Source organism: Onychomys torridus, chromosome 15 (genome assembly GCF_903995425.1).
Source record: "Onychomys torridus chromosome 15, mOncTor1.1, whole genome shotgun sequence".
Classification (NCBI taxonomy): domain Eukaryota; kingdom Metazoa; phylum Chordata; class Mammalia; order Rodentia; family Cricetidae; genus Onychomys; species Onychomys torridus.
Window position 1 is genome coordinate 77,844,823 of NC_050457.1, and position 19,697 is coordinate 77,864,519.

General features: G+C 43.4%; 1 protein-coding gene across 1 annotated transcript in view; it reads right to left on the reverse strand.

Moving 5' to 3' along the window:
* The window catches only part of Ahrr (aryl-hydrocarbon receptor repressor), a 100,270-nt gene extending 81,898 nt beyond the window's left edge, over nucleotides 1-18,372 (reverse strand). Inside the window, exons 1-3 of the mRNA XM_036207435.1 lie at nucleotides 18,316-18,372; nucleotides 10,105-10,177; nucleotides 1,736-1,917 (exon numbers count right to left, since the gene is read on the reverse strand). Coding sequence (XP_036063328.1) covers nucleotides 1,736-1,917; nucleotides 10,105-10,169 — 247 coding nt within the window. The 5' untranslated portion in view covers nucleotides 10,170-10,177; nucleotides 18,316-18,372. The remainder of the gene's footprint in view (nucleotides 1-1,735; nucleotides 1,918-10,104; nucleotides 10,178-18,315) is intronic.
* Nucleotides 18,373-19,697: the final 1,325 nt, after the last annotated feature.

The window sequence follows — 19,697 nt, forward strand, 5'->3', positions numbered from 1 at the left end:
CAGCATGTTTTGAAAGATTTTCTCAATTTCTTCCCACCCCAATGCTCTGGAAAAGCACTCAGACCTCAGAGGCAAACTGAATGCAGCAGCATTAGAGCTAAGAGCTGCCCACCAGGCAGCTCTAGTCTGGGGCCCCAAAGTAGGCAGGGGTTCTCTGAGAGGGGTTCCTAGGGAGAGGAAAATTCATAAAAGCAATATATTTGTGTGTAAAATTAGAAACTGTGGAGAGTTAAATGAAAATGTGTTGTCACAGCTCCACTGTGATATGGTATTCAAGGAGGCTGGGAGTAGCCAGGACTTAGGGGTGCCTGTGGAAGACCTTAGGCAAGGGTATCAAGATGGTCAGACATCAGGCACTATGCAAAATTTCCACTTGGCATCCTCCTGATACTGGAATTCAAAACTTCACCAGGGCTCTGGGGATGTGCTGAGGCTAGCAGGGCCCTATGATGAGAACACTCCACATGCCAAGAAAGGCCCCTCTTGCTAACAGGACACTGAGGGGACTGTCATAGCCTAGCAGTACTCCTACTCCATCAGAATATGTAACCATGCTGTACCCAGAAACTAACCTGAGAAGCCAGCAACTGGAAACCATACCATTCAGATTTCAACCCTCTTTAAGCCCATCACCTTCTGCTACTACACAAATCAGAAGCTGGGAGAGCATCACCACCACCTTCCAACAAAGGAAGCTGCTCAGTCTTATCTGTGTCTTCAAACCCTATGTGTTCTTCAGTCCTTCAGATACCCAAGATTCCAAGGAAACCAAAACCTGGACATCTAAGGAAACAAGATGACGTGGCAGAAGATGGGTACAATTCTCAGTACAGACCAATGAAAGAAGCCATGGTGGACACAGAAAAGGGCCCTATCTCTGACCACCCTCCCCAATCCTTCACAGGGTCCTTTTCTAATCCTTCTTCCACAGAACAAAGCCACAGTGTGCCAGAACAGCTGGAGCCCTGTTCCCTCGAGGGGTCAGTACAGCTAATAGAAAGATGCAAAATATCCCCAAACTGTGGTGGATTGGAGCTTCAGGGTGCAGGGAACCTCTGGACCCCTAGAAGAGAGGGCTTCACAAGCTGTAGAGGGCAGAAAGACTTTGCTAGAGCATGGTGGTGGGAGATCAGCCTGGTTGCTACAGCATATAAAGTTATTCCTCAGCCACCCTGTGGTACTCAAGGTAGCAATATACAGAAAACAAGGTTAACTGTGGACACTAGGCCTCCTGCCTGTGGCAGTCCTACTGTCTCTCAGAGTAGATCCCCTTATTCCCTGGATTTCCTCCCCAGAGCTGTCTTGTCTTATTCCCTGAAGCCCCTCCATCCCCAGAGCTATCCTGGATTTGGGCACTTAGAGAACCCAGCACCATCCTAATAAAGTGAATAGAGACCCTGAAGCAAGTGTGTTACTGTTGACCTGGAGAGGAATCCCACAGATTGGTCTGCCCACAACCAAGGATCTTTCTATCTAGACAGAGAGGGTTGCATGATGGTCTAACACACTATGCACATGTCTCATCACAGCTGGGTCCAAGTCAGACCTATTTGGATTCAGATGGACCCAGGTAAGACCCAACAGAGCACAGGGGAAACCTGGCTAGACCAGGAGGACCCATATCAGACTTAGCAATGCACAAATGAAACTTAACTGGACTCAAGTGGACCCCGATGACACAGGTGAGATTTAGTCCAGCTTGGATGGATACAATATTCACAAGTGAGAGTCCTACCTTGGAAGAAGCTCTTCACCCTGAGGTAACTAACACTGAGGCGCAGGACAGAAAGCTTGTCCAGCTTGGAGATGATATCAGGTGGAAATGGCAGCAAGCTGGCCAGGTGGTCCAGTTCTGTATTGAGGCGGTCCCGGTGCCGTTTGGAAGGATTTGATTTCTCAGCCCCCATGGTAAGCCTCCTGTGGAAAGAAGGCCTTAGTCATATAGGTTCCCACCAGGAGCCACTGGCCCCACAGGTAAGAAACCATTCTCTGTGGTGACCTTACTGGGAACATCAAAGTTGCTACCCAGACAGAAAATGCTTATAAGAATTAAAGATCACTCCTTTGTTGTGGAACAATCTCTTTGCACACTGTGAAGATGTTTGCTCTCATTGGTTTAATAAAGAACTAAATGGCCAATAGATAGCGAGGCAGGAAGAGGTTAGGCAGGACTTGTGGACAGGCAGAGAGCTCTCTGAGATGAAGAAGGATAGAATTGCTACCAGACACAAAAGAAGCAGGACATATACAAGATGAGGTAACAAGTTGTGATCCATGTGGCAGCAAGTAAATTAATAGAAAGGGGTTAATTTAAGTTATAAGAGTTAGTTAGAAACAAGCCTAAGCTATCAGCCAATCATTTATAATTAATAATAAGTGGTTATTTGGGAACTAGCTGGCAGTACAGCCTACACTTCTTCTTGAAGATGCATAGCAAGGAACTGAAAAGACACTAGTTAGCTACAACCTGATATTTGGAGGAATGTGTGAAAAGTTTCAGACGAGGATGAAACGCATGGCTACTGGTGTCTGATTCTGGTGCATTTCTCAACACTTCTGTGCCATGTTTCCTGAGAAGGGAGGATACCTGTCTAGGGATTTTTGGGCAAAAATGTGCATGGGAAAAATAAGATAGACTTTTATTTAACTTCCTTCAAAGTCTCACAGCACCTTAGCCCAAACCTAATATACAATAGGAAAAATACAAGTTCCCATGCTAGAATGGTGACAGCTTCCTGACCCCATTGGCAATCCAAACAATTCTTGGTTGCTTTGGTTCCCAGGACAATGAATTTCAGTTCAAAATTCAGGCCCAAGAGTCCAAATACCTAAAAGAGGACTTCACGACCTGCCAGACATCACAGACAAGTTCTCAAAGTCAAGGCCTTGAAAGCCCCAGCATCTGGAGGGTCAAGAAGTCCTTTACACCACTTCACAAAGCTCAGGAAACCTGCTCATTCATAGATAGTTTCACCTGGCCTCAACTACCTGCCTGGGGAGGGGGCCTGCAACATCCCTTCATCTAACTTCTTAGATCTCCCTCTTCTGGCCCTCTTAATTGTGGCACAGAATAAACCTTCCTTATTCTTCATTATCAGTCGCCCAACACTTTCCAGAGTCTCAGGGAATCTCAAATTAGAGGCCCCTCTGGTTTTGAGGAGTTGTCCAATGGACCAAAATCCCCAGTTTTCTAATAGTGTCTGGCAGCAACAAACCCAGGAGCTATTGCTTTTTAAAAGCGAGATCTATCTAACACAACATAGTCAGTCATTTAAAAGTGAGCAGCCTCCTTCATTTGCCAGTCATGATGCTGCACATCTCTTCTTGACCTAACGGTTTTTATTGTCCAAAGGGAAGTTCTTCCCTCATGTGCATTTTTCTCCTAAACTCCTTACTTTGGCATTGGAAACTGCTGGCCTGTTTTCTACCCATATGGACTTACCTGTTATGAATATTTATTTCATCTGAATGTACAGAAACATGAATAATGGTGCACCCAACTGCCTTCACAAAACAGGATGCTTCCACAATTCATTCACATTGTAATGTGTATATTTGCTTCTTCATTCTTTTTTATGGCTGAATAATATTCAAGTATATAAATGGACCACATTTTATTGATCTTTCACCAATTAACAAATCTGGTGGTTTTTCATTTATGGTCATTGTGAATACAGCTGCTCTGAGCATTCACTCAGAAGACTTTGCTTGAACACGTGGGACCAGAACTGATGGATCTGTGTAATTCTGTGCTTACTTTTTGAGGAACCACCAGGCTGCCTTCTACACATCTGCACCATTTCACAGAATCACCAATTTCTCCACATGCTTGTTTACACTTTTTCAGTTCCATTTTTATTATGGTCAGTGGATATGAAGTAGTTTTCCTTGTGGCTCTGATGTGCACTTCCCTAGTGATTTATCACGCTGTGAATCTTCTGTGATTGTTCACTTATATATCTTCTTTGAGAAATGGCTACCCAGTCCTTTGACATTTTTAACTAGGCTGCCTTTTGGTTTTGAGTTGTAAGGGTTCTTTGTATGTATATTAGGCCTTCATCTGACACATGACTTTTAAACATTTTTTCTTCCCTATGGTTGTCCTCAGTTATCTGTCTACCTCCAGTGTCATTTTAAATTGCCAGCCAAAACTGAAACAGACTGGCACAGAAGGCCTAGCACAAGTTGGCAAGGAGTCCACTCTGTGGATGACAGAGAACTCCCCACAAAATAAAGGGGCATCTAAAGAGCAGATGGGGTGGGGTTAGAGAGTGGAAGAGAACTGTGGAGATGCTGAGTAGTGAGAGGGAGACAGAAAAATTAGGGTGGGCTGGGACATATATAGGCACTTGGAAGTGATATTTAGGGTCCAAAACAGTATCTCTACCTGGGTGAAGAGGCCACATGGGGTTGTGTGCTCAGTGATAAGGTCTGTCCTCTTTATCATAGCCCTGGGCCCAACCAAAGACCTACCCAGCCTCAGACAAGTGTCTTCCTTCTCATGCTCCCCAACTCCAGTTACTTCAATGTCCTGGGAAGTCCTCAGCTGAGCAGGGGTTTCCAAAGTCATGAGCCCAGCTTACTTCTATCCTCTATCTAGATCTAAGGCAAAGGTGTCCTTGTCTCTTTATGCAGAGTGGTGCCTGCACTAGCTCCAGCCCTGACCATCAGGTCTTTCTACACAGAGCATGTGAAAAGTGCTGCCTGCAATAAGTTGGGTCCTTACACTCCAAGCCTCTCTATCAGGCTCAGGGTGGTGCACTGTCCAGCAAAAGAGTAGTTGTGCCAAGATCACAGTACACTTTGCTTTCCTCCTCTGGCTCTCAAGACACCAAGACACCCTCACTGTGATCTATACTCTGCACTCTACTTCTCAATATGAGCTCCATGAAGCAGGTGGCAACCTGAGAAAGGATTGTCAGGAGGGACAATCCATCTAGAAAGCAAACAGTCCTCTAGGCTTGTGGTGAGTTCAAATCCAGGGCAAATGTGGAGGCCAGGGTAGAATTCCTACTGACTCCAGGGAGAGAAACAGCAAGAAGTGAGGAGTAGTGGCTCACCCAACATGACCAGCAACACAGAAGAAGTAGCAAGAGGTAAAAAGTAGTTAGTCAGCTCCACTGGACAAAGTCACAAAGGAGCCCTTAATACCAACAATACAGAGTACTTGTGGATCAACATAACAAGAGATATCCAGAACACACAAAAACCAATAAACTATCACTGATAAAAATACAATGACCTTAAGTAAATGGAAAGGCATATCATGTTCATAGGTCAGAAAACAAAATATTGTTAAGATGTAACTTTTCCTCAAACTGATCTACAGATTCAATACCATTTCCACAAAAAATCCATCAGAGATCTTAATATGATTATAAAGTTAATTCTCATGTTTACCTGGAAAGAAAAGGACCTAGAATAGTCAATTAAAAAGAACACACCAGGAGGACTTACCTCCTGATTTTAAGCCTTCCATAAAGCTCCAACATTTAAGATGGATTAGTGTTAGGGAAATCAGAAATACAAATCAGTGGAAAAGAATAGAGAAGCTATAAATAGACCCACATATTCTTCATCAAGTCAATTAATTAGACTAAGATATTAAGGCAACTCAAGGGCTGCTGGGTCCACTGGCTATCCATAAAATCAGTAAATGCCAGCACTTACCTCACACAGTACCTCAAGATGAAGTCTAAATGAATCACAGACCCAAATGTAAAATTGAATTTGAAACTTTACAGGAAAATATGTACAAGAATCTTCCAGACTCTGGGGTAGTCATAGGCCTCTTAGAACACATACACAATAAACTTGTCTTCATCAAAAGTTCTTTAGATTACTTTTCTTTCAGACAGAGTCTCATTATGTAACTAATCTAGGCTAATTTCATACTCATGACCCTGCTTCATCCTCCTGAGTATAGGAATTACAGGTATACCACTATGTTTAGCTTTAAATGTCTTGTGAATGCATAGATGTGTGTATTTGCTCGAGTGTGTGTGTGTGTGTGTGTGTGTGTGTGTGTGTGTGTTTGTGTGTGTGCCTGTTTATAAGCTGATATGCATGTAAGAGGAAGCCAGAGGTTAATATCAGACTGCTCCAGAGGTTAATATCAGACTGCTCCACCTTAATTTTTGTGACAAAAACTTTTGCTGAGCCTGAAGCTTGCTGTTTGTGCTAGACTGCCTGGCCAGAAAGCCTCTGGGATCTACCTGTTTCCCTGCCTTAAGATCTGGGATTATAGATGAATATTGCCATGACCAGTTTTTATGTCGGTGCTAGGGAGCTAGAGTCATGTCCTCATGGCTATCAGAAAGCACTTCACCCAATAAGCCCTCTCCTCAGCCTCCAAAATATCCTTTGAAAACCAGTATTAACAAAAATGAATACGTTATCAAAGACAGAAAGAAAATAATCACAGGCACTTGTATCTAGAGTATATAAAGAACTCTCATGACATAATGAGACAACCTAAAATGAAAATAGGCAAATTATTTGAATGGTTTACCACAGAAGTTGTATAAATGAAAAGCAAGCCCACAAATATACACCCAGCATCATGAATTCTTAGTCAATACAGATCAACTCTGAGATTCTGCCATGAAAGTGGCTGGGACTAAAAACTGGCAATGTAAGAACTGGGGAGAATATGGAGGCCACGCCCTGTTTCACTGTAGCTAGAACGTCAGAGGATGCAATGACTTTAGAGAACAGCCTGAGGATTCTGGGAAAGATAATCACATTGTTAAGTAGCAACTGCCCCTCTAGGTGTTTACCCAAGAAGAACAGAAGTACCTAACTCTCAAAGAATTGCTGTAGAATATCCACAGAATCTTCAACATCCCCTGAACAGGGAAAATTCCAGGTATCCACCAAACTTGGAATATCTCCACAGCAGAGAATAGCTAAGCAATAAAGGAATAAGTTATTGGTGCACAAACTCAGAGGAATCCCAGAGTCATTATGCAAGTCAAAAGCTCCAAAGAATGTAATTCCATTACACAAGACATAGGAAGTACAAACTCCACAGCGACAGGCAGCAGAGCAGAGGCTGCCTGGGGACAGAGGTGGTGGGGACAACTGAAGTGCAAAAGGCGACTTTGGGAGTGGCAGAACATTTGAAATCTTGACTTGCTGATGATTGCCTGTGCAAAAGATGATCATCCTGTAAACTTTGTCAGTTCAGTTGAAACACCTGTACTTCAGTTATACTTCAGTAAAGAAAAAGCAGATGTGGGCCAGTGAGATAGCTCAGTTGGTTAAGATACTTGATGCCAAGCCCAATGGCCTGAATTTGATCCCTAAACTGACTTCCATAAGTTGTCCTCTGACTTACACACACACACACACACACACACACACACACACACACACACACACACACACCTATTTTATGGGGGAAGAAAAAAACAAATAAAAAGAATCAGGGACTTGAGTATCACAACTTCCACATTGTCAGCCGGGCGGTGTTGGCACATGCCTTTAATCCCAGCACTCAGGAGGCAGAGCCAGGTGGATCTCTGTGAGTTCGAGTCAGCCTGGTCTACAGAGCAATATCCAGGACAGGCACCAAAACTAAACAGAGAAACTCTGTCTCAAAAAACAAACAAACAAACAAACAAACAAACAAACAAAAAACCCAACAACTTCCACATTGTCATGTGATGAAGACACTGTCCCTGGTGAAGATTCAGGGGTCCTAGAGTATGAGATGTGGAACACCAAACATGCTGCTGGTGACACCAGGCATTCACTCCTGGGAGAAAGTTATGGACTTGGAAATACCCATAGCTACTAGGTAACACGTAGGGTTGTGAAGAAAAGCATTTTGATAACTGAATGAATACTCTTACAAATTACTTGCCACTTATAACATGGCAGGTGATGTATCATTTACCCATATCCCTAAAGCTCCCTGGATAAAGGTGGAAGGGTCTTGACTGACAACATGCATGCTGCATGTCAGATCTATGTTGCAGCTGGAGAACACAGAGCTTAATGGACAGCAAAGGACCGAGATAATACCCTTGTATAGAACACACTTCATATACTCAGACTATGTAGCAGGGAAGGTGCAGCCTATGCTATAGACTCTGAGGTGTGCAAGTATGTATACCACATGAGCACATATAGAAAGAGAAAAAATATTCACAGCAAGGACATCTCAGGAAGCATTCACAGACACTGCTAAAATCAGATGCTTCCTGAGAGAGGACAGGGTGTGGAGACAGTCCCTGAGTTGTGAGCCAGGTAAGCTTTCTATCTTTTCAGAGCATCTATAAATTAAAATGTTAGCTGGATACAGTGTGTTTGCCTTTAATCTTAGCAATCGAGAAATTGCTAAGGCAGATCTCTGTGAGTTCAAGGCTAGTCTGGTATATAGAGTGAATTCTGGGCCAGTCAGGGCTACATGGTGAGAATCTGTCTCAAAAACAAATGAAATAAAATAAAATGTAAGTATTCAATGCCTCAACATGGCCTCACTTTTGCATTGGAATAAAAATATTATGAAGACAAGGAAACTTCCTCTTCTACACTACCTACCAGATACCACTGTTTCAGCTGAGTGACACAGTGGTTTTCTTTTCTTATTTATGTGATAAATGTTATATAAACAAATCTAACTCTCTGTCATAGAAGAGCACATTTCTATTCCTGCTCTCATGGGCTTTATGTCTTTACTTCAGTTCACTCAGCTTTTCCCTCAGCACTCCTCCTTTTACCAAACACCTATATCCAAGACTACTTCAAGCCCCACTGTTTGGTGGCTCCAGTCTCCAAACAACCACCTTCAAAGTCCAGCCTCACACTCAGGGAAACCTCAGCTTCTTGTCAGCCCTTGGGTCCACAGGACCTGAGATCTACACAGGACCTGAGATCTACACAGGACCTGAGATCTACACAGGATCTTAGATCTACACAGGACCTGAGATCTACACAGGATCTTTGATCTACACAGGGTCTTAGATCTACACAGGGTCTTAGATCTACACAGGATCTTAGATCTACACAGGATCTTAGATCTACACAGGACCTGAGATCTACACAGGGTCTTAGATCTACACAGGGTCTTAGATCTACACAGGATCTTAGATCTACACAGGATCTTAGATCTACACAGGACCTTAGATCTACACAGGATCTTAGATCTACACAGGACCTTAGATCTACACAGGATCTTGTAGCCCTGGAGGCCAGCAGGGGTAGTTCTGTCACATACAAAGAGAGCACACGTAGAAAAAACTGCTGATGAGTGCCCCATCCACATTCTTTCTCACATACAGCTGCATCATACACACAGCTATATCACATATCCAGAACACCTATCCCTTCTCCCTCTGTCTGTCTCTGTCTCTCTGTCTCTGTCTCTGACACACACACACACACACACACACACACACACACACACACACACACACACAACCTTAGCCCCAGCTGGTGATGCACACAGCAGATTCTTCTATACCAGGGGCCAGAGGCAGCCTGTGGGCCTTTTGTGGAAGCTGTTACTCAGCTGATTTCCTAGAAAATATTCTAAACCCTGGTTTTGCTGGAACCACCACACACCTCCCACTTTGACCACTCTGAGGGCTGCAGATTAATCCCAGGACAGGCAGAAAGACAACAGACAAGGATGTTTGTATCTCTGAGGGACATGGGTTTGAGCCCTGGGTCCTCTCATCTCTACACCTTCAGAGACCCTTAGTTGGAGAGAATGCACCCCAAAGAGCCTCTGTCATTTGGAGTGTGAGGACCAAACCCTGGGGCACTTTCCATAGACAGAATTGCTGAAGAGAACAAAGGTTTCAAACATACTAGTGATGTATCCCTCAACCAGATGAGACCTCCACCAATTCCAGCCAGTGCTTTGTGTCCAGGTCAGAAAAGTAAGCTTGCCTGCTAAAAAAAAAAAAAAAAAAAAAAAGCCAGTGACAGGTCACACTTGCATCAGACCTAAAGGCCAGCATGGCCATGCCTTCCAGGAAGGTTCTCCAAAGCCTACCTTATACTATGTTTGCCTATAAAATTCCCTCTCCTCAAGAAGGCACAGTATGTCCCTCATTCCCCAGGGATATCAGGAAGGAGGGCATGATACTCTACCGCTTCTGAATGGGTTTCCTTCTCTTCCTACCAGCATATGTACACTCTCCTGATGGAATCATCATCTTTGGTCCTAAAAGAGAAAGGGAACATTGAGTCAATCACATGAAGAAATCCCATGTGACATCCCCACATATGCCTACTATAGTGACCCCAAAGCAGGAAGGTCAGTCAAGGCCCACTGGCCCTCATGCAGTTAAGCCCTGCAGGTTGGATGCATACTATTACGGCACTATGGAAAACGAGGTGGCAGCCTGTGAGATCCTCTCATAGTTTTACTCTGAGTAGAATTGTTACATAGGTGGTGGAGCAGGGTGCTTGTTACAAAAAGGTGCTGCTTTCAAATCCACACCATCTGTTTATTTGAGCAGTCCCTCCTGCACCCACAGGCCCACAGGGTTAACAGTACCCCCCTCTTGTGTATTATTTCTTCCTAATCCTATGTGCTGGACTTCCACTATGGTCACTCATGCTCAGCCACCTCCAGCCCAGTGAACAGTGTCCTATGGTGCTGAACACATTCTTATGCCACCCACAGAAGTCACTGAAGCATTCCAGGACCTGCACTTCAAAGTTTGCAAATTCACATCCCCTCATCAAATATAAGTACCCTCTTTCATGTCATATAATCTTGATATTTCTAGTAGTGAGGACATCTGCGCCTTCACAAATTCCCTTAGAACCCTGTTGTATCTCCCCTGCCCCAGTAGCCTGATGGATAGATAGCCTTGATTGGACCTCATGTGTGTATTATCTGGAAAAGGTACCATTTCTATGCCTGGAAGTGACAGTGAAAATGTCAAAACTGTATGATTGACCTCCTTTGAGAATTAAGAGAGGCAGACAGAGAAAAAACTCATAGAATGGATCTTCCATGCAAACACTAATCACACACCTGGAGTAGCATGCAAGTCATAAGACAAAAGAATGTCACTAGGGACAAAGAAAAACTAACAAAGTTGACAATCTTCTAAGAAAACGTGGTAATCCTAAATGTGCATGAGCCCAACAACTAACACGATTAAGAAAATGGTTTACCACATATACTGATAAGCTTCTCTCAGTGATCAATAGAACAACTAAATAAGACATCAGTACAAACACAGAATTCACAAATGATAGCTGACTGTAATTCAGGGCAGCTGAGCTACAAATCCTTCAGCACCACCAAAATACATGCTAGTACTGTGCACGTGGAACATATACCAAGACAGATTTGATTTTAAGATTTATGTAATCCTTAATAAATCTAAAATGACAGATATCATACAAAGGGTGTTTTCTGATATAGTGGAATTAAACTAAAAAAAATCTGGAAAACTCCCAAAGATTTGGAAAGCAAGGAACTCATAATTTTAAAAAATATTTGGAAATGAATGAAAATGAAAATACAAACATATTGAACTTTGTGAGACAGAGCAGAAAGTGCATGTTAGAAAAAATAAAAAAGTATCAAATAAATAATCTAAGCTTTTAACTGAAGTAACTAGATCAGAAAATAAACCTAAATCAAGTAGGATAAAAACAAGGCAGAGAAGGTATGAAATTTAAAACATAAAAATGAAGAAAAATTAATGAAACTAACAGTTGGTTATTAAAAGATCAACAAAATTGGCAAATCTTTATCCAGAATGATTATAAACATAAAAGGCATGGACTATCAGAATGAGAAATGAGAGAGGACATTACCACAGATCCCACAGACACTGGGAAGGCTATAAGAGAATACTGCTGTGAACTGAACTGTGTCCCCAAGATTCATCTGCTAAAGCTGCAACTCTCCACAGGGACACAGGGCACGAATGGGGGTGACTAAGGAAGCGAGGTCATTGGATGTGTCCTGTAGTTCCACAGAGTTGTGCTCTGCAGAAAGAGGCAAAAGGCACTTGGGCTTTTTCCCTCAGCACTTCGTGAAGACACAGGAAACCAAGGCTATCCACTAGTCAGGAAGATACTCTCACCAGAATCTGAATTGAATAGCACCTTGTTTCCAATGCCCATTTTCCAGAACTGTGGAGAATAAAGGTCTGCCTTTAATCTGCAGTCTGTGACATTTTGCCAAGTACATTAGGGTAAATAATTTTCCTCATAAATTCAACAATTTAAATGAAATGGAGCAATTCCTTCAAGGGCACAAACTTACTAAACAATACACATGTGTGAGTTCAGCCCTGCTCTGCTATCAAAGCAAAGACATTACAAAACAAGAAAATTATAAATTAGTATCCTTTGTGAACATAGATACAGAAACCCTCAATTAAATATTAGACACAGAATCTAGCAATACAAAATACACCAGGCCTCAATGAAATTTATCCAAAGAATTCAGTGGGTTTTTTAATTCTTAATAATTAATCACTGCAATTCATTATATTAATATTAATAAACTAAATAAAAATATGATCACCTTAATACCTACAAAACATCATCTCACAAAGCCCAAATTCAATTATGACCACTAAAAAGTTCACCTAAAACTATGGGTAGAAGGGAATAAATGTAAGGAACTCTCTGAAGAACATCTCCAAAAAGCCTACAGCTAACATCCAACCTAATGGTGACAGACTTACTCTTCCCCCACAATCAGGAACACACATATACGTTGTTTCTCAACTCCTATCACACATCACATTGTAGATTAGCCAGAGAAATAAGGTAATAAAAATAAATAACAGTCATAAAACTTGGAAAGAAAGAATCCAAACTTCAATGGTACATACAAAAAATCTCTCTAAAAAGAAAAAAATAACTTTTGAAAAACCTCCTACAATCTGGGTTTGGTGACACATGCCTTTAATCCCAGCACCTGGAAAGCAGAGGCAGGCAGATCTCTATGAGTTCAAGGCCAGCCTGGTCTGCGTAGCAAGGTCTAGGCAAGCCAAAGTTATGTAGTGAGACTCTGTCCCAAAACAAACAAACACCTTTATGCAATTAACTATTCAGTTAAGCAATGTCAAAGAGTAAAAGTACAATATACAAGAATTAATCATACAACTATATCCTGGCTATAAACCAATGGAATTTTTTTTTAAAGCTATGACATTTAAATTAACACCTAAGTAAAATTAAATAGATATTTCTAAGGTCCTGATATGTGTAAGTGGGCTTCTGAAAAATAGAAAAGGTTAAAGGGATACTAGAAAAGAAGTTAATGTAACGAAAACTACAAACTACAGATTCAAGAGCCTCAGTGAATCCCAGGCACAAAAAATGTGAGGAAGAGTACACTGAAGTATCCAAATTGTTTCATTTCTAAATTGCTCACAATCAGTGACAAATAGAATAATTTTAAATCCCAAATACTACTGTATTTGACACAGCAAAATACAACAATAAAGGACAGCAATGGATTCCTCATTAGAGAGAACACAAGCAGAAAGATCCGGAAACAGCCAAGTTAATGCATTTAAAGAAAAGATGCTAGAACTTAGAATTCTACATGTGGTAAAAATGCCTTTCAAAAACTTTGTTTTAATTTTTGAAATGAGGTGCTAGAGAGGTGGACTAGTACTTAAGAAAGCTTGCTGATCTTCCAGAGAGAGGACCAGAGTTCAATTCCCAGTACCCATATCAAGAAGCTCATAACCTCCTGTAATCCTAGTTCCAAGGGATGCAATGTCTTCTTCTGGCCTCTGTTGGCTGGCGCACATGTGTGCATGTGCACACACACACACATATACACTCACCTTTAAAACTAAATAAATAAAACAATAGTTGATCATTTAAACAATAATGATAGTATATTGTAAGATTTATGAGATGTGTACACCAAAAGTCATCAGGGAAGGAACCGTCCACCAGGTGGTATAGAAATACTGGGAACAGCCCTGGCTCTCCACCTGCTGTGTTTGGGCTCCAAGTCACCTTTGCCTGCTCTACATGAAGGTACTGAGTCCTTGGAGAACTTTTTAGAGTGAACATGATTTTATACCTGCCAGGAGAGGGCACCAGAGGGACCCTGAAAGACAAGGGGTCATTTTTTTTGTTTCTGGAACTAATTTTTCTATTAGCTGTTGCTACAGAGGCTAGAAAACTCAGCAACTTCCCCTGACACCTGGAAGGTTGAATCATTTCCCCCAAAGTCTTGAACACCATCTCTGTGAAAGGAACCTCCTTAGGTACTCTCCCACTACACCAGGGTACTCTTCTGAGTACCCTTGGCACCTTTACAGTTGTTACAGTTACAGTTAATATTTAATATTAAAGTTAATCAAATTCAGGTGAAAATCAAGTCACAATAAGAAATTACCATACAAATATACACATTCTAGAAACACACACACACACACACACACACACAGTGTGCAAAGGATTCATTTCTACGTAACTGGGAGGAAAGTGGAGTCTAGATGGCTTGGTCGGCAGAGTAAGACTCAAATGAAGCCATGTCTGCCAATCTAATAATTAGCCACCTGTGCTGGTCCGTAAGCAAAGTGGGTTCACTGTACAATTCTTCCCACCTTTGTAAAAGGCTTAAACATTTCTTTAATAAGGGTACAGAAGGGGCCACAGGAACAGCACAATGGTTAGGAATGTTTACTGCTCTTGCAGAGGACCCAAGTTTGGTTCCCAGAAACCACATCAGGTGAGTTCTAACTCCAGGGAATCTGATTTTAGAAAGATAGAGAAGCTAGCCTGGTCATGCACATCTGTAACTCCAGCACTTAAGATGCTAAGGTAGAAGGATACTGACCAAGGTCAGCCTCAGCTATATACCAAGGCCCCATGGAGAGCATAAATAGATTAATATGTGAATTTTTAAGTTTCAAGTAGAGAAAACATGTGGCACAAGAATAGTCATGCTGTGGTCAGCTGACTTTCAGCTATAGTTCCAAGCCTACCCAATGAGGAAGACACAGTCTCTTTAACAACTAATGCTGTGACAAATGAAAATCCCATGCTAAAGTATGAGACTGGGCCCCTACCACATACTACTTGAAAAAAATCACTCAATATTCATTAAAGACCTAAATGTAATAGCTAAAGCTTCAACACTTTCAGAAACATAAGGATTATAACAAACAAAAATAATATAAGCCTTCATGTCCTTAAATGTGACAATATTCTTAGTTTTGGCATTAAAAGCACAAGTAAAAAACAAAAATTACAAGATAAATTGGTTTCACCAAAACAAAACTTTTGTCTCACAGTAAACTAGCATGAAAGTAAAAGGGGGTGCTAGAGAGATGATTTAGTGGTTAAGAGCATTTGTTGCTCTTGCAGAGGACCTGAGTTTGGTTTCCAATTCCCACATGGTAGCTCACAACTATCAGTAGGCATGCATGTGGTGCTCATAAATAACTGTAGACAAAACACTCATCCACACAAAATACTAAATAAAACATTTTTTAATTTAAAAAGAAAGTAAAAGGACAATGCACAGAATGGCAGAAAACACTGGCAAGTTATATCACATATGGGCCTAGAAACTACTACAACCTAACAACAGCAGGAGGGAACAGGAAGCTGCAGAAATGATGAGGTCTGAGGAAAATCTTCAGGCTGCCTGGGAAGACACCTAAAGAAGTGGGGATGGGGGGGGCAGGAGGGTTTGGATGGATAGGTAGATGATGGTGAGCAGTGGCTATGAGCATGACAGATACTCCCAGAAAGAGATGAGGATGTGAAATGACATTTGTAAGGCCAACTTCCCAGGAAGGCCTGTGAGATGCTGGCCTCAGCCTATGTCCAGCCACATGCCTAGTCAGTTGAATTCTCTAAGAAACCAGGTTGGGTAAGCAGTGGCTAGAGGTCAGCATCTAAAGCCATCTCACTGGGTCTGAAAAGGATTTTCAACTCAGACAGGAAACTTCCAAGCCACACCCAGGCCTGGCCCCAGAGAACAGGCCAGAGATGCTTCCTGACACCCTCAGAGGGCTACACACACACACAGTACCCACTGGACCACCCTCTAGGTCAAATAAAGCGAAGGAAGGGGATTACTCTTACATCCTAGAACAACTAAAGCCCCGGCACCACAAGCTTGACCAACCTCATGGCCAAATGAGTCTCAGGGCAGGAAGAGAACTAGAAAGTTTGGATAGGGGACAACCAATGACATGTAGGATCCCAGAGGCCACAGCAGAAGGACACTATGAACCATCTTTACTCTCCTACCTCATACAGCAGGAACTGCAACAAGGCCTGCAATCTATGAGTGTCATGAGCCTGTCTAGCCTCATAAACAGCCACTTGTTGGTGATCACTGTAGCCTAAGATATGTTCCTAGATGTCTCCACTGAAATGTGATCAACAGTCCTAAAATGCAGGTTATTACAAAAGCATCAAGAGTTGATAAATGCTGCTCTATGTTCCTACAGCAAGAGGAGCAAGGAGCAACTTGCTGGCATCTACAACCAGTCTCCTCAAGTCTTTCCAAACAACTGCTTTGAGTTTTGTCTTGTACCTTGGTCTCTGCCTATGTCCCCAGCACAGTGTTAGCTTCATTGCAGCTGACTGCTCTGTTTTACCAAATGCTGTGTCTCCTTCTCTATAGGATCAGACCAACTTAACACAAATGTTCCTTGTGGCCAACTACATCTCCTTCCCATACTTTAGAAGCAGGTAGGGGACATCTCTTCAATGAAGACTGGTTGGAGAGACCCTCCACTCTTGGACTCTTGGTGGCCCAGAACAAGGTCTTTTTGGTAGCCTGAGCTGAGCCATGAGGCCATGGGCAGCAGACATGTGAGTGCTCTTCATAGGAAAGCTCTATTCTGACAGCAGGGCCTGCCCTCTCTCAAACTTGTGGACCTTCTACTCACTAAGACATGAGTTGACTAAATTTCTCAGGCAAAAGTAACAGCTGTTCATTTTATATAACAGATAAGTAGAAAGTAGAAATAAAAAAACAGTTCCCTTTGGCACGGTAGCAATATTCCAGTCTTCTTTCTAGTCTTGTATCCATGATAACCTTGGTACCATGTTCAGCTTCTCGGAAGGCAGGGTGGAAAGGACATACTTGCTTTGAACACAAACACTGCCCACCCTGCTAAGGCACAGTTGTCTATTCCCATGCCTTCTTCAGTAAGATGGTTGGCAAAAGACACCTCATGGGGCTACTTCATTAAGCTGAACACGGAGCCCAGTCTGGAATAATCAGCACCTAACAATAACAAAGACAGCCACTGCATACTGCAGCAGGGCCTCATAACCAAGGCAGGCCAGCTCCCTTGATGAGCAAAAGTGAACCAGGCTCTGAGGCCTGGAGTGTCTCCTACTATGGGTCTGACCAGATCAGAAGAAGTCCAATTACACTGTCCAGTACCCTAAGCTCTGGGGTATAATCCCCAAGATGCACACACAAGCTTCTCCTGGAGCAGAGCCTTTAAACTTAGCGGAACAGTCCTGAGAAGCCAAGCTACACCTCCCACGCCAGACAAGGGGTAGGCACAGCTAGAAAGATCCTATGAACCCAAACCCTGAAACCAGCTGCAAAATAGAGCTTTTGTAGAGGGACCCATGTGCCAGAACTGTGCAGAGCCTGGACCTCCTCCCAGAGACTCCCTGAAGAGGGGAGGGTTGAGGGGCTGATAGTCATCTCCAGTGGGATTACAGCAGCAACACAGGGGCTGAGGACTTCAGGATTTGTGCCGTTGAGATTTCCAACAACACCAAGGCTCCCGTCCCTTTCTTTAAAAAGCCACACTCTGGGATTTTCTGCCACTCAAGATTGGAGGGGACAAATATTTCTGGAGCCACTAACTGGTGAATTCCTGGAATGGTAGAATTCCCTCCAAAGTGTGAGTCCCAGGTTACTGCCCTCTGATCTCCAAGAAGGGGCTGGCTGCGCCACTTCCTCTGGCTGTGCCTGTGGTGCCCCAGTCCTGGGGATGGATGAGGTGGATGGACTGTGGGGTGCCCCTTGCCAGCATCTGCAAAAAACTTCTAAAAGATATTAGGTCCAGGGCAAAGAACTCCGTAACGCGGGACAGGTATACGCTCATTTGCATTGCAAGAGTGAAGGGGGTTGGGGACAGGATACCCGAGTTGGAGGAATTGAGGTCCTCAAACCGTGGGACCTGACTGGCTTCCCTCAAAGATTCGGGTGTCAAACGAGACGCCCCTGGAGTGTCCACTACTTTCAGCATTTCTGGGCCCTCCAGACGCAAGAATGAGTGGGAGAAGGGGCCCCGGACCAAGCAGGACAATCTCAGAGTGGGTACTGCAGAGGCAAAGACCAAAGATCCCTTGGAGCCCAGGAGCACTTACCCGGGACAGGCGGGGCGCGGAAGATCGGGCGCGCCCGCTGAGGGAGCCGCAGAGGCCAGGAGCTGTCAGCTCTCTCATCTCAGGGACCTGGCCTCAGGACTAGAGAAGGAAAGCCCCACCCCGGCACGCGAGCCGCCCTGCCCCGCCCGGAGCGGCAGGAGCAAGGGAAAAGCGGCAGGGGGCGCACGCACATCTTCATTCTTGCCTTTCCCGCGCCCTTTTGAATATCTGGAGTCCCCAGGTCTGAGTGCCTGGATAGGGTGGCACCGCATGCCCCACGATTCTCCGAGGTCTTCATTTCCATATCTTGTCTTACCCTGGGCCTCTCGAATTCCCAGGGCAAGCCTCCAGTTTGTGCACCAAATCTCACCTGGACCTGAGGCAGTCCAGGTGGTCTCCCCCCCCCCCCCCCCCCCCCGTTTTGCAGAGCTGTGGGACTCCTTGGCCCCTAGGGCCCGAGGGTGAGATCAGAATAGGTAACCTGGATTTAGGGTGACCCTCCTCGCATGCTCTATGGAGTTGTTTGGAGAATCAAAAAAGATTAAAGATACAGTATTTTTATACTTTGCAAAAAATAAAATATTAGTTTGTTACTTTCTGGCACAGAATTTACCTAATGAGACAGACAGATATATTATTATGCACATTGTGGTCTTTGGGCGACATTCTCATCTGAAGCTTTTCAGGACACCACATGATGGATAGGTTCATCCCTAAACCGACCTGTTCTAATGTCCCACCAGGCCTAGGTATCAGGACTCCTGCTAATAAGCACAAGATAACTTTCTTGGAGTCCCTGGAGTTCTCCATGTGGGCAGCGTGCCCTTCATGTTCCAGTCCTCATCTCTGCCTTCCACCTAGGCAGCCAGTCCTGTTTTGACTCTGTCCATGTTTCCAGCTCCTGCAACACACCTTTATGTCACTGTCTCTTGGCTAAGGTTCTCTGGTTACCCTTGCTTGCTCCCGACTCTGCACTGGCTGTTTGGACAGAAGGCATTCCCTTCCCTAGATAGAATCTTGTGAGACACAAGGGACTAGTTCTGGGATCTGAGAGATGAAAAATACCTTGACTTTTCCATGCACAACTCTGAAACTGAACAGCTGACACCTTCTAGTTTGTAAATTCCACCAGTAAATCTGGGGACATGGGGGTAGGGTGTATTCTGTTCTCTAGTCTGTAAACATCTCTGCCTGACAGACAAAATAGGCTCAGGAATAGTGACTGGGTAACTATTTATATTGAGTTTGGGCATCAAATAATGTGCAGCTACACTACCATTTTTTTAAGTCATTAATTATATCTTGATCTGTTTTTGTAATGTAAACTATGCATAGAAAAATTTGGTTTGAGCTGGGCAGTGGTGGTGCACTCCTTTAATCCC